This window comes from Mauremys reevesii, linkage group 8 (assembly GCF_016161935.1).
Source record: "Mauremys reevesii isolate NIE-2019 linkage group 8, ASM1616193v1, whole genome shotgun sequence".
NCBI classification, from domain to species: domain Eukaryota; kingdom Metazoa; phylum Chordata; order Testudines; family Geoemydidae; genus Mauremys; species Mauremys reevesii.
Genome location: NC_052630.1, coordinates 6,637,716 through 6,653,153, shown reverse-complemented (window position 1 = coordinate 6,653,153; position 15,438 = coordinate 6,637,716). Strand labels below are relative to the sequence as shown.

Below are 15,438 nucleotides of genomic sequence, written 5' to 3'. Positions count from 1 at the left end.
AAAGAGGCACTGCTGTTCCTCAATCTCCAGTGTGAAACAAGACCCTTTGTGCTGGTGGGGGAACAGGCCAAGCTCAGAGGCAGAGGTCAGACACCACCTTTGGCATAGGAGTCGTGGCCTTCAGCAGCCCTTTGCCTCTTCCCGCTGCAGTAGCACCACTCCACAAACTCCTGCTCGCTCATCCCTTGCCAGCCTCCACCACCCCTGCCTCATTTTACCAAGTGGAGTGAAAACAATCAATCACAGGACCATGCATTTAACATTAATTGACTCCAGCTGCAAAATGCAGCCCACATGCCTTTAAAAGCAAAAGGAAAAAGGAGTGACAGGCCCAGGCAGGAAGTCTGTGGCCATAGCTATGAAGACGTGATGCAAGCACTGAGTTGGACCAGTGGAAAAGGTTCTCCACACATCTGGGCCACATGGGGAGATAAGTTGTGCTGGCTGGTGCCTGAAGGATGGGAGACGTTCCAACCCCCACTTCAGAGAAAGCACCCACCAGCTGCTACCTATGCAAAACATCTATCTGATCAATGCGGCTCTGTCCTATGGAAAGTGAGCATCACTAGAACCAGGCAGTGGAGAACAGGAGGTAGATACACACCTATACATACCCAGGCAAGTCCACATAGGCAGTGGAACAGATACACTTACAAGACCCTGACCTGAGCGAGAAATGCTTGTTAAATAGCTTCCAGGCAGTTTTTTAGTGGCGGTTGTTATTAAAAGTTTATTTGAAGTCATCAGCTTTGAGAGTTTGGTTATGCTGTAACGATCAAATACATTAAAAACACACACTTCTAGTTCCAAGATTAACTATTACGTTACCTGTTCAACAAAGAGCCTACCAAACACCAGGGTTAAGCGGGGGATGGGGAAATACAGCCATATAAACTCATTTGCCTGTTTAAAAAATAAAGGAAGCCTGCATTCCTCTAGTACACTAATGTCCCTCTGCAGCCCACTTAGTTTGGTTAAGAAGATCAGAGTTCATTGCTGCTGCATTTAATGTCTGTTCAGTGTGAGGAAAAGCCACTGGCCCATTCTTTAGCTTGAGCAATCTCAAACCTTGCCTACCGCCTTCGTGATTAGATTTTTCCACCACCCTGGCCCCAGAGGCACTTCAGAACCCACTGCTAGCCAGGTTCTCAAACTAAGCTCTCTAACGCTGTGATGAAGTGCAAAGCACTGCTCAAGCAATCAGGGTATTTCAGTGGCTGAATGCTCCTGCCCATGTAATCTGGAACAGCATGTGCTTCATAGGGTGGGATACTGCCTACCCCAGCTTGGTCCTTTAGGAAGGGGGAGAGAAGACCCGTGCTACCTGTCAGCATTGAATACATGTTTAAGAGCTGCTGGCAGGTTCAGTGAATTTGGAGGTTGCACTGAAGAGAGAGAGAGACATCCCAGCATTATCATCCAGTGCTGTGGCAGTCAGAACCGTATGGACACCCCACTGCACACACAAACACTCGGTTCTTTTTCTTGGAACAACCAGACAAGTCTGCACGGGTGGCTGGTCATTCCAAGACCATGGTTTGAGAACTCATCCAGACCCTCAGAGCCATGCATAAGCGAACAGAGGGCCTGATTCGCCTCACGTACACTAGAATAAACCAGAAATAACTCCGCTGAAATCAATGGAGTTCCACCGCTGTAAGGGAGGGAAGGATCCTGTCCAGAGTATCTAATTAACAATACACTGAGATAATTGAATTGAAATGGGCCATGTTTTGGACCTGGATCCCCTCTTCCCAATGGACAGTACTGATGTTACAGGAGCAGTGGTACTGCACACACCCCCATCGCTATTCAGACACCTGTGGTTATACATGCAGCTGCTAATGTGCTCTGATTAGCCAAGAAAGCACTAAGAGCTTTATCCTTCGCCTGCCTTTGATTGCAGTTCAGGGGGGCACTGCATCCTTTCTCCACTAAAAGTCCTAATATTTTGCTGGCTTGCTACAGCACATCTTGGTACAGGGCGAGGCACTGGGCTTGGCGGACAAGGATCTATAATCTACCCGTTTTGATCGCCTGCTAAGACGATCAATATTACTCAGTGCCTGAACAGAGGCACTCAGCGGCTGCGCTGTAATTCAGGAAAGCAATTTAAAAGCGTGAGTGAAATAGAGCAAGAATGTGAGCGGTAACTCTGCAAACTGGAGGCGGAGACAGAAGGTGCCAGGCCTCTGCGTCCTCTTCTACTTGGCGGGTTCTAGGCGGGAGAGGGAGAAAAGAGGAAGGAAATTAGATAGACCTGAACCCAGGAAGTGAGACTCACTGCATCCGGCTGGGTTTCGGTGAAGCAACAATCCAGTCATTTCTTTGTTCTGCTCCAATCACCATCAGGATGAGGCCAATACAAAGCACCTCTCCAGGTGGACTGACACGAGTCACGTGAAGTGACGTGACACGTGAAGACTAGATTTCACTCCCAGCCAGAGTCCATACACCTGGCCATGCAGCCACGGGTGCCAGCCTTAAAGCCCCCACACCGCGGCAAGAAAATGAAAATCCAAACGGCACTTTTCCTTGCTGCTCCTGATTCCATTGAATAGGTGGCCCAGGCCTGCGAAGGCCTTTGCCTCCCCACTAATGGGATATCCATACTTCTCATCTATCCCCCAGCCCAGATCAATCAGTCCTTCCTTCGTCTCCCTTGCTTCCTCCTGATCATCCCTGTGCCACGTGGCATCATTCACCTGGCCACTGGGCCTAGGAGTCTAACCACTGCCACCTTCCAGCCAACTCTCCCCATCCCCTCGCCAAGTCACAGCCCCCAACCCTAGGCTGGCTCAGACGCTCACCTTTCCCAGAATCCAGCTTCAGCAGATCCACACCCGAGTACATCAGTTCTTCGGTTTCCAAACCACTCGGAGTAACTGCAGCAAGACACAGCAAGAGATTCGGCATTTTATAGCACACCTGAGACAGGCACATCCATCTCGGCTACCAACACACCTAGGACGCTTTGTGCTAGCCTGGATCATCATTACATGCTGGATTCATCAGAACCTGCCCACCACCCTGACGTGTGGGCTCTGATTTTCCTGAGTGTCTGATTCACCAAGGAGTTTTAGACCCCTCACTTCTCTCTGTGCGTGTCAGGCTAACAGCCCTATTTGGGGTCGCCACCTTCAGTGGCAACGCCCAGCAGTGGGATGAAAACGGGGAGCTCGGGGATTCTTGGATTGCTTCCCCCATCTCTGAAAGCAAAGACCCTTCATTTCTTCAGGGAAGGTTCTGTGGGGCACTGGCCGTGTGTGGGCCCAGACTGGAGTCTGGACACAGCTGAGATAGTCCTACTGCTCTGGTTCTCTGGGACCTCCACGCACACGAGATGGGTGCTGGCCAGGCCGGGCTGGGACGGTGACAGCTATCTCCATTTGACTAAGCCAACAAGGGCGGAAGCTTCAGTTCATACATTTTCAGAGTGCTCCATTCAGAAAAGATGGTAGCAACATAAGGGCACCCAGTAGTAGGGAATCAATGATCTCCCAGGATATGGGGTAGTGAGAACTCAGCAAAGGAGATAGTTCCCATTCTTCAGCCAACTCTAGGCAGACATAGGCAGTGCAATCTCACCCTTTATCGTTTGTCCATGTCTATGATCCTCCGCCTTATATTTGCTCCTAATAGGCTGCATTTCCTATTGTGTTATCTGGGGTCTTCCCATTGATGACCTAGGGTCTGATCTTGGCAGGCGCTGAGCACCTGCTGGTTGATGCTGAACACCCTCAACTCCCACAGGGCTGGTTGCTGAGTATTCACAATTCTCCTTGGTTTCCTTTGGAGTTGTGAGTGCTCAGCATCTCTAAAAAACAGCTCCATTGACTTCCATGACAATTGAACATGCTCAGGAGTTCGCAGGATCAGGACCCAGTTCAGATACAGGAGCACTGCAGTGCCCTGAATCCTGTTTCCCAATGAACGCTCTGGGCTGCGTTTGACTTTCCCAGAACGATTGATTTATCAGCCAGTCCAATGGCCCCGCGTTGACACAACGCCTACTGTGCTCATCGGCTTAGCGGAGCTAGAACACACGAGATCATAGGCAGCGTCTACATGCACATGTGCTCCTCTCCCCTTCCCCTGGCCAGCCAACGTGAAATAAGCTCCTACCAGGGCAGTCCAGCTTTCCACGGGTCTCAGTGCCTTCAATCTTGGTGCCATTTTTGTAGACGCACCAACAGAACCCCGTGCTGGCATGGCACTGCTTGGGAAGATAGTCACCATGTTCGTCACACTGGGGGCGGAACCGACCCGGGTAGACACCACTAAAACTTGACTCCGCCTGGCACTTAGATTGCACTAAAGCAACAAGCACAGGAAATACCCATGAGTATGTTTTATTCTCCCCGCCCCCGCTGGGGTCTTACCAACACTAAGCCCTTGAGGCTATTCAGCCAATCCAATAGCTTGCTTGCGTGAGCACTGAAAAGGCGGCAGGATACCCTGTGCAAAGAACTTCTCCACACTGGGCTGGCCCATCGGCACGGCCCCAGGGAATACCATTGTGCAAAAATATATTAACTTCACTGGGACAACGGCTTCATGGGGATTGCTCCCAGGAAACCATTTAGCCTCGTGATAACAAAGGGTAACGGCCGCTGCTTAATGGAGACAGTATTAACACAAAGTCTGCTCATGGGGATTCATCCAACCACTGCAGAATGACTAAGTGGCTGGGAAATCCAGGCTTGGCGCTGTCCATACTGAAGCAGCTAGATGAGGAAGTGAGAGACATCTCAGCGAAATCTCAGTTTCACCTTTGTATCCAATACAGGGCTGTATGTGATTATGAGGCTTTTCAGACTTGTTTAAAAATGGGTTCTCGTCTATCCCCGTAGGATGCTCCCATATGCATCACATTGCTGGGGGGGGGGCTTAATTGGGGCACTGGGCCTCTTCCATGAGGATCCCCCCCATTTGGCTGCAATAACTGGGATTAAAAATGAATTGTTCTTTATAGACACTCCATGTGTGCCCACCAGGGTCACCCCAGCCTGGAAGTGGAATGAATTTTGCTTCTGTTGTAACGGGGCAGAATTCAAAGCAGCAACCCTTGCGAGGCAAAGCCCCATCAGTTTGTGAAGAGCCAGAATGTCAACCGATCTATTTCCAGGTGTTCTTAAGGCGGCGGCGATTGGCCTAAGGCCCACTCTGCTCCCAGCGGAGGATGCAGCTTTGGAAATCTAGCTGCTAAAAGCTAACTCACAACACACCCCGCCTCAAGGATTTGGGAAGGCGGTCCCATAGTATCAGGTTTCGTACTGCCTCCAGCAAAGCTCAAACCCGTGTTCCCTGGGATTTTCCCTGACATTCCTCAACAGCAGCTCCTCGGGCTGATGGGCCCTGAAGTGCCCCAGTGGTCCAACAGTGTCCTTAACCTGCAGCCTCAAGGATGGAGTGAAAACTACAAGTTTGGCAAAAATTGAGATTCTCAAAGGGACACAGGAGGACTCTGGGGAAGGAAAAAATCCCTAGCTACCAAAGAGCAGAACCATTCCAAGAGGGTACATGCTTCCACTGCCCTCCAGGATGCTCTGAACCTTGGCCAGTGATCTCCTGGGTTGACCTGAGGACCATTCCTACCCTAAAGGAGTTTGGTGACCCATAACCCCGATACCTTCATCTGCTGGGACCTCAGTAGGTTGCGCAGTTTGTGGGGTTTTGGCCATTTCAAAGAGCAGCCACTTGTGCATCCAGGATTCAAAGGACTGCAAGAGACCAACAAGGGGAAGAAGGTGGTGTTAATAAAATGCACCCAACAAAAACAAATGCCTCAGACAACTGGCATAGTCCCCCTGCCCCCATCTGATCAGGGTGACACTGGAGCCCTCCCTGCTTTTGTGCTCACGTCTGCAGCACAGTCAGGAGCAGGACAGCTGGGGTCCCTTGTGAACCCCCAGCCTCCCTTGCAAGGGTGGTCATGTAACCATGACAGCAACCTGGCTGCAGGTAGTGCTTTGCCATGCAATGCAGCCATTCTCCTACCAGGATACCCCCATTCCAGCCCCAGACCAGTTCACGCCGTTGGGTGCAAAGGAGGAGGTGGAGCTGCAGCCGGTCCACTAGCCAGCTGGCCGAGTGAGAGCACTGACCTGCCAGTCTCGGTCTGTCATGGAGTTCTTCAGGTGGTTCAGATTCTCCATCAGATTATTCTGTAACTCAGGGAACATCTTGCTGGGGTCTGCCCGCTACAGGAGGACCAAAGGGGACAGGACAGCGTTAACATCAGGCTGACACCTAGGAGCCAAAGAGAACTCACCTGCCACAGTCAAGCCGAGCTCTCCGGGAACAAGGGAACACTGAGCCATGAGCCTAAGCGAATGAGAGCAGCAGATGAAGGGACAGAGAGAGAAAAGCAAGGCTGCTCCTAATCCAATGGCTCTTTAATAGTCCATACCCCTTGCGCAAAAGAACCAATAGGCTAACAGGGCTGAAAGGAAGTGGGTCTGTGGAAATGCCCAGCTATACATGGCTGTTGCAGACAGACCCAAGAGCGTGACAGAGGCAGCCACAGGAACAGAGAGGAGGCTCTTACCAGCAGCAGGTGTTTGACTTGATCCGTGGTGCTGTTGCTAAGCTTGGCCGTGTTCTCCAGGGGCTAGAGAGGGGGGAGAGAGAGAACATTGGCGTTGTGATGGTTAGGATGAGGAGCTGAAGAGCCAGAGACTTAAAGCAGATGGCCTGTAGCTAGAACGGGATGAGCAGGACATGGCCAGTCTTGGGGGTTCTTTTTGGCAGACATGGAGTCACTTGGCTACCGGGGAGCCAGGCTGGCGAGGGTGGACGCTGCACCACAAGAACCTTCAGCAGAACTTCTTCACCCCAGGGCAAGCCAATTCCTGGAAATACTGGACCCCACCGGGAAGTGGAACCTTTCTCAAAGCCTGCGAGCCCTGCATGGCCCTGTCTACGGCACACGGAAGAACAGCTGAGCTTCGGGAAATACCAAGCTGACCACCTCCAACCGCTCCCCTTTCTCACCCACTGTCCCAGAGGGGCTCAGCACATAAACTCCACCCTAAGCAAGCTCAGGGGAAAGAGAAAGGCAACTACCTCTCATTCTGGGGAGTGAATGGGCCAGAACCTGGGGAATGGGGGACAGAACTTTCACCCCTCCATCACTGGTGTGAATGCAACAGGTGGGAGATGGTGGTCTCCATCCAGGTACTAATGGGTGGGTTTCCGCAGCACTTTGTGTGTGTTGCTCTAGTTGGCAGAAGTTCCAAGGACTGAACAGACCCCTAGGAGTTGGGACCCAGTAACCATCAGCAGGAGACCCAGCCACCGGAGAGAAGCCCAAGCTGCTGGTGAACAGAATGTATTGCAAGGTGCTGGCTGAGGTCTCAGAGGTGGGACGGCCGGGGCTACTTTCTGCTTCTCTCACTGCTGACCACATAGCAGCTATGGCACAAGGCTTAGAAGAAACCACTCAACCATGTTCCCAAACAGGCGATGAAACCGCTGCCAGAGCAGCATCCAAAACTACATGCAGAGGGATCCAGGGGACGTCTCTTACCGTCATGTCCACCTTTGGGGCGAGTGGCAGCTCCCTCATGACCATGGGCATGCTGAACTTTGCCATCCTCAGCTTGGAAGTTGGCTTGGCACCTGCAGAGGAAAGAGAAAGAAAGAGAGAGATGAATGGACCCCCAAAGTCCATTCTGGGCTCAGTGTCTCCATAAGCCGGAGTCGAATCACCATAAGGGTCCCTGTGTTTTAGCTTCATGGGACTTTATCACCCTCAGCCTGAGCTCAGGGCCTATCCTGCACTGTTCCCGTGCTGCAATGTCCAGGCTGTTATTTTTATCATGCTAGGTTCAGCAGAGCTAGTGTGAGTCTGTCTACCCAGGCTGGGAAACACATGGAGTCACTGACCCTGTGGCCAAGGCTCCAGCCAGCCCTGGCAAGACTCCAGCCAGTTTCCCAGGGCCTAGTGTTGGGGGCTGAGGTGATAAATGGTTCCTTGGTAGGTACTGGTATCACAGCCAGGTTCCACCCAGAGCTCCAGCATGATGGGCAGGAATAGCACCACCTGGGAGTGGTTGGAGGTGGTCAGCTTGGTATTTCCCAAAGCTCTGTCCTCCCACACGCCGCGAATGGATGGAAGGATAAAGCAGCGCTCAGATGGCCTCCATTCTGATCCAAACTCTCACCCGTGCAAGTTTCACTTCCCCCTCTCCATAGGTAGGGGCGAGGAAGGAAACATGACGAGACTCAGTAGGGTAAGACAGCACGGGAATCACCGTCTCCAGAAGAGTCTAGATGACTCCAGGAGCCTTGTTAATAGCAATCTCCAGAACTCTTTCCTCCATCTCTCTGGGGAGCTTGATCTCCACCAGCCAAGAGATCCGGGGGGATGCTCTGGGACTGAGAGTACAGCTGCCACATCACCCAACTGGCCTAGGCTTGTGCCCATACAGTGCAATCATGCTGGGCGATTACTCACTTTGGGGGAGTTTCCTGGTCAGGGCCTCCAGCTGCAGATTCTGGGAGGTCTTGGTCAGCTTGCTGATCTGGCCACTCTGCTGATACACGAAGTAGACGGTGACGGCCTGGCCGGCAATCAGCAGGGCCACCAAGATGGAGACAGCAGAGTAAACAGCTCCACGGCTGCAGTAATTCCTGCAAGACAGAGGGAGGCTAGTGCCCAGCAAACGCCAGCTGCAGCTGCCAGCATCAGCCACCAGCCTCTTGGGATACACTGCACTGGCACTGGGTGCAGAATATGCTATTCTCCAGGGGTTCTTATACCACTCTTGCACTGGAGCACCGACCAGCACAGCTTTCAGTAGAGCACTGAGAGTTCGTTCTCTCTCATCCTCTCCCCGGGAGGTGTGCATCATGCACGTGCAGTGGAGGGTTTTGTTTTGGTAATTATCTTCTTTAGTGGTAAAACAATTGTTTTCAGGGTGGCCCAAGTTCAGTCGGGGCACTGAACTATTTGGCCCATCTGAAAGCATCCGTCACTCATCCAATGCCCTCCCCACACCAACGCCATGGAGATTTGGGTTAGATCGGACCGATCAGCTACTTTGTCCAAACTAGATGGAAACAGCGTGACTACTGGGACCTCCAATGCTTTCCTTGGGAGACGATTTAACGGGCCAAAAGATCTCACTGTCGTCATTTGTCATGCTGCGTGGAAATGCAAGAGCTAAGGGCTCTTCTTGCCATGCGAGACCTGGCAGGGGAAGTGAAACGGTTTTCTAAACGGTGGGGATGGGGAAGGAGGGCTGTGTGTGTGTGTGTGTGTGTGTGTTGGGGTAGGAGTGCAGGGGATTGGTTGCTGGAGAAAATAATCTCAAACACCTAGGACTGTGAAGAGAACTCTTCCAAGAGGCCACATGGAGTAAAGAGTTGAAGAGGTTCTGAAGCAGCACATGGTATACTTTGCGAGCATGTCAGTATAGGGTAGTTTATGTACACAATTGTTAAATGCCTTTTGCCTCCATATTTTGCACGTTTTCTCAAGGTAGGGCACAATTCAATGCCAGCTGAAGGCAATAGTTAAACTCCCACTGATTCCAGTGGGTATTGGATCAGATCCATCCTTAACTTGGCATGAGAAAATCCAGATTATGCTGGGGGAAGGGGAAATGGAGAAAATTGGCCATGTTACTGCTCCTGTTGTTCCCACAGTCCATTTATTGCATACGGCATGCTCGAGAGAGAGGAGAGTTGTCAAGCATTCTAATTGAAAATGTATATATAATTTGGAGACTCTGGAAAATCAGACTCAAAAGTTAACATAAAAGAGTGGACCCCCTGCTTCATGGGAACAGCTTTGTTCACGAGGATAAAGGAATCTAGAGATTACTGGGTGATAAAGAACTATTTGATTGTATAGAAAGACCATTCCTATTTTCGGGTAATGGATAAAGTACCATAATCATACTGCTACACCTCTTCTTGCATTGTATTCCTCTCTCCTTTTTCCTGTTCTTTTGTCTTCCATACACATAGATTTACTGATTATAGTTCTTTTGCGAGTTCATTTCACACACTTATAATTTTAGTAGCCTAAACTTTAGGCACACTTTTTAAAAACCCTAACAAAATATCACTTTTATAAAGAATCTGACATGCTTTTATACACTCTCCTATTTGCTTTTTCTCCCAGGTGAAAGCACATGGAGCAACTCCGCATTATCAGGCGAGGGAAATAATTAGGAGACTAATGGGCTAGAAAGCTGTCTTAGAAACAAAAGCATCCCAGCAGGGAGCTTGCTGAACGCTGGAGGAGCAGTGTCCTGTTGCAGAAGGCCAGCTCTGTGCTTAGAGACGCATGCACAACTCCCACTGAAAGCAGCAGGCCGGGTGCGCATGTACGTGGGGATGGACTCTGCCCAAGTTCCACTAGCTCCACAATCAGCAACTGGTATTAAAGCAGGTTTCAAAAAAGATTCCCAAATTACGTTTCTACCTTGCAACTGATGAGGTCACCCAGGAACCGACCTATTAGAAAGAAGATCCAAGTTCCACAGACTACCTTTTTTGGCACCCAGCCTTCATTTCTTCGCAGGTGTTATTGGAAGGAGGGGGAGGGTGTTTTAGAAAGGCAACTAGATTGATCAGAGCGGGACTCTCATTTACTAACAAGGTGGCAAGCCTTGCGAATTGCTGATGGGCCCAAGGCAACCCGAGAAGCTTTGTGCTAGACATGCCGTCTTGCTGTAGGAGCAGATCCTGCAAACTCTCTCACGGAGCAGTCCCATTGGCATCAATGGAACTACTCACATGAGTAAGGGCTACTCAAAGAAGTAAGGGTTTGCAGGATCATGCCCATCGGTTGGAGAACACAGGATTTGTGTCTGTGCTGTCTCTGTGGCTGCTACAGCACAGACACACACACACACACACACACACACACAGCGACATAAAAAATAAATTCAGCCTGGAGCTGATCCAGGCCTGGTCAAGCAGGTTCCTTCCTCCGTCCTATGTTACTGTTCTGATCATCCTGCAAACCATCCTGCCCGGCAACTCTTGATGTCATGAGACATCTGATTTCTCAGTGGCTGTGGCTGTTTGGTCTGGTGTGGTTGGAAGGTTGGCTGATGCCCAATATTGCATTTCCCTGTGCTAAGGGGATGGTTACTGATTTGTACAAATGCAGCAATTTCAGAAAACCACAGGAGAAAGCCCTTCCTTCTTAAAGCCTTTCCACCAGGATCCTATATACTGGTACAAATGCTGGGGACAGTGGGGGATATCTGCCCTCCCCCAGGCTGTATCTGCTCAGGAAGTTTGATCCAAGCAATGCTTCAGGCCAAGGAGAATTCCAGAAACACTGGATATTAAATAACAGCATCGCTAGCACCCTGAGCAGAAGATGGGGGCACAAAGTTAAGTTGTATTGTCCACGCTCCGGGACATGCGCACCTAGAAGATCACATTCTCCAGGGGAGAGTTTCCAGAAAGGGGCAGTCAAGGGTGTTGAATAAAGGCACTCATTTAAAAATATCGCCTGGCTGTGGCTTGATTTACAGGTCAGAGCTGTGCCACCATAGACTCAATTTTCCGTGCACACACCACAGCCAGGTGCGCTGCACGGGTGTCTAAGGCACATGCTGGTCAAACAACGAGAAGGGCGTATTTGGTTTGCAGAATCATGTCTAAACAGCTCATTGGAACTGGGACGAACAGGGCCCAGATGCCATCACCCAAGGGTATAAAATAACTCCAGAGATTTTGCATGATTCCCATGTCGGGCTTTGGTTACCACAGGGCCAGTTCACAAACAGGGCCACAGATTGCAGAGGAGTTGTGCAGAGTGGGGCAAGGAATAAAGGGCAAACAGCTTCCCATCCACCCACCCCTCGTTGGTGGAAAGCCCCTCCTGCAGGGTGGGAGAGCCTTGCGCAGATACCACAAGCTGTCATGCAGCTGGGCTTTTTAAAGAGTCCCGTACTCTCCCACATGTTAAAATAAGGTAACCAACTGCCCATATCTGAGTTCAGGAGAAAGAAGGGAAATTCAAGTTCAACATTCAAGCCCTGCTTGAGAGTCTGGTCAGGTCAACCAGTGAAGAACTCATTTCCCTTGAAACGCCATCAGCTCACGCTGTCCACTACCAAGATTTAAATGGCCCCTCCATTCCATTAACTGAGCCCACTTTCCTTCTCCTGCTTCCAGAGCCCTCCCTACCTCCCCCTGCCCAAAGAAATACAAAGAAAAGGGGATTGAAAACACAGATGAGGAATACCTCTGTGCTCCAGAGTCTGGGGCCGTGACATCCTGGGTGGAGATCAAGTCCCGTCTGTCTTCGTCTTCCATGGTGCCTCTTTCCCTCTAGCTGACTTCTGCTGCGCAGCTGGCGATGTTCTGGGCTCTGCCTGCACCTAGCACGGTCTCTAAGTTGATGCTAAAAGGGAAACTAGATCCTGTTCCTTTGAACTTTCTTGAAGCACAAAAACTAGGAAGTGAAAGCTACAAAATATCAATAGTTGGAAATACCCTACCAAAGCCTGCCCACCCCCAGTCCAGCCACATAGAGCCGTCGGCCAGGGCTATTATTTAAAGTGCGGCATTAGAAATAATCCTATTGGCTACTCAGAGGGCATCACTTGTTTCTAGGCAAACCTTTGAATTCACAGTCCTCATCTTGGAGTTGCATGAGTGGATGGAACCAGCACAGTGATCTCATTGTTTAGAATATGGATATAAGAGAGACAAGGTGGGTGACGGAAACTCTTTTACTGGACCAACGTCTGGAGGGGAGAGAGAGAGAGAGAAGCTTTCGAGCTACACAGAGCTCTTCTCTGGGTCTGGGACAGCTGCTCCCAATGTCCCAGCTAAATACAAGGCGGAATAGATTGTTTAGCATATGTTGAAAGTGGCCATTCAGGATGAAACAGGCAACATTTCCCTCTCCCAGATCAGTTCTGAGGCAAGAGATTTTGCATCAAATCAGGACGAATTGTGAACACTGCAATAGTTAACGCAAACGCACCCACACATAGTGACTTTGCCTTTTGAGCTACATACTTGGGGTCCTGCACAAGCATCTTAGGGCAGAATTTGACTTTTGGGGCCAGATCCTCAGCCAGTGTAGACTGGTGTCACTCCATTGACTCCAGTGGAGTTCTGCTGTTTCACTAGCTGAGGGCCTGGCCCGTAGCTTTTACATATTTTCACCGTACCACTCACAAAAGGTTATTAGGAGAAATGTAAATGAGTCAGCACTAAGGACACACCCAGTCACTCTTTAGATCCTGCTCAGTTACATATGATTAGGGTTGGACAAGCCATGCTAGGGGTTTAGTGGAAGAGTTACTACTTTTTATGTAAAGGGGGGGAAGAGTTTTTATTTTAAAAGTAATGTTAGCCTTTGGGCTGACCCCTCCCAGATTGCTCTCAGCACACGTTCTGTTTGGCTAACGTTTCAGTCTGTCAAGGGTGGGCGGAAATATGTAAAGCAGGTACAAGTGCCTTTTTGCAATTATACCACATAAAATGGCTTCTTTTCCATACTTCAACTTGCCTGAGATTTTACAAAGCGCTGTGCTTCCAGACCACAACATAATGTGGCCGGGTTTTGGGACATGCACAAAGCACCCAGGAGCGCCCCAGAAACAGGTGGGTGCCGAGCGCTTTGGAAAATCTGGCCTGTAGCCAGAAATAATGAAAGTGACTTGTCTGAAAAGATTTGATTTGGTCAGGACCCGATGCTGCAAATCCTTACTCACAGGGATAAGCACTAGACACACAAGAAGTCCCCCAGCAGCTAACAGCACTGGTCGTGGGAGTAAGGATTACTCATGTAAATCAGTCTTTGCAGCACTGGAGCCTAAATTATCAGTATTTAAAGCTGTGTTTTATGCACATGCAAAAGAGCATTTTCTATTAACTTTTTAATACACCAAGATCCAGCAATACAGCTAGTGTATGAGAAGATATCTGAGGCACTGAACACTTAAGATCAACATAGTGGCATTTATACAGGGACATTCAAATAAGAATAAGTGGAGCATTTCAGCGTTCAAGCCGGTTTAGGAAACTTAGGAAATTAAATCAGAATATTACACTAAGGTTACTTATGAGATTTCAACTACACGGAAGCTAAGACATTCATGTTTTATAATCCTCTCAGAAATCATTACTTGGGCACATCACACATGGAGAAAGCATCTGACATGCTTTTCTACACACTCCTATTTGCTTTTTCTCCCAGGTGAAAGCACATGGAGCAACTCCGCCTTATCTGGCAAGGGAAATAATTAGGAGACTAATGGACTGAAAAGCTGTCCTAGAAACAAGAGCATCCCAGCAGGGAGCTTGCTGAATGCTGGAGGAGCAGAGTCCTATTGCAGAAGGCCAGCTCTGTGCTTAGATACACATACACAACTCCCACTGAAAGCAGCAGGCCGGCTGCGCATGTATGTGGGGATGGACTCTGCCTGAGTTCCACTTGCTAGACACAGAGTTCATCAGCAATTGGTATTAAGGCAGCTTTCAAAATAGATTCCCAAATTACGTTTCTACCTTGCAACTCATGAGGTCACCCACGAACCGACCGATTAGAAAGAAGCTCTAAGTTCTGCAGAGCTTGGATCAAAATCCAAACTTCCCCAACGTTCAGGGCAAATGGGTTTTGCAAGTTGGTTCAGGCACGTTCTTTACATTAAGACATAAGAAGAAAATATCCCACATCAGTGTGGGCACTGAGTGCCAGCTGCTGTTGGAGCAGTTACTCTGAGCATTTACAATCTCCATCACAATGTTGCATTGACAGGTTTTTTAATTTACACTGATTATAGTATTTTGCACTTCTACAGCACCCTTCATCAGAGGATCATTAAACCCATTCATCAGACACCCATTAGAGAGCACTTTACATGGCTTGAAGAGGGTCATTATACTTCCCCAACAGAAGCAGCAAAAACATTGGACTCCCTGACTGTCAGGAGCTTTTTGACAAAAGGACACAGAAATCTAGCCAGGCAGCTAGGGACCCAGGATTTCATAGTTTATTCAGCCTGGGCAAAGCCATGTATCCTGAAACTCTATGTGATGCCAGGTTTACGTTTAAGTGTAATGCCAACAGGAATGAACATTAAAGCACATGGCACCTTCGAGATAAGGGATATAGCGAGTTCACTTCACCCACTCATGAAATGCAGCTATCCTGAGGCTGGAAGACAGCAGCTAAGGATTCAATCCAACTCCGACTGAAACCAACAGACGAAGGCGCTATGTTGCGCATAGCAACACTAGACAGCAGGCGATGAAGCACAGGAAAGAGGGCTTGGGAGCGATGGCAGAGCACAGATTGCCGCAGAATCAAGCAGGGCAGTAAAGTAATGACAGCTGGACCTGGGGGAGAAACCCCAGACACAGTATGAAGCCTTGTGCACTGTATGCAACTTCCTCACACAGAGCCATTCTTTCCTCTTCACACTTTGGCCTGCTTTAATGACTTCC

At 49.5% G+C, this 15,438-nt stretch overlaps 1 protein-coding gene across 2 annotated transcripts; it reads right to left on the bottom strand.

The window, feature by feature from the left end:
* Positions 1–702: 702 nt before the first annotated feature.
* CD74 (CD74 molecule) lies at positions 703–12,501 on the bottom strand. Of its 2 annotated transcripts, XM_039483331.1 has the most exons (9): positions 12,221–12,501; positions 8,462–8,637; positions 7,532–7,623; positions 6,551–6,613; positions 6,108–6,203; positions 5,633–5,723; positions 4,126–4,314; positions 2,811–2,885; positions 703–2,218 (listed from the first exon to the last, which is right to left on the bottom strand). In XM_039483331.1, the coding sequence occupies exons 1-9, from the start codon at positions 12,289–12,291 to the stop codon at positions 2,205–2,207; spliced, it is 867 nt and encodes a 288-aa protein (XP_039339265.1). In that variant the 5' UTR covers positions 12,292–12,501; the 3' UTR covers positions 703–2,204. The 2 variants fall into 2 exon arrangements, with proteins under 2 accessions (XP_039339265.1, XP_039339266.1); XM_039483332.1 differs by lacking the exon at positions 4,126–4,314 and having other exon boundaries at positions 12,221–12,500.
* Positions 12,502–15,438: the final 2,937 nt, after the last annotated feature.

What these genes read in the sequence shown, in the direction of transcription:
- CD74 (XM_039483331.1), bottom strand. Translation starts at nt 12,291, where the DNA reads ATGGAAGACGAAGACAGACGGGACTTGATCTCCACCCAGGATGTCACG. An exon ending in CCCCAAAGGTGGACATGACG is followed by an intron (nt 6,614 to 7,531) that starts GTAAGAGACGTC and finishes CCCCCTCTCTAG; the next exon opens with CCCCTGGAGAACACGGCCAA. An exon ending in TGACAGACCGAGACTGGCAG is followed by an intron (nt 5,724 to 6,107) that starts GTCAGTGCTCTC and finishes GGTCTCTTGCAG; the next exon opens with TCCTTTGAATCCTGGATGCA.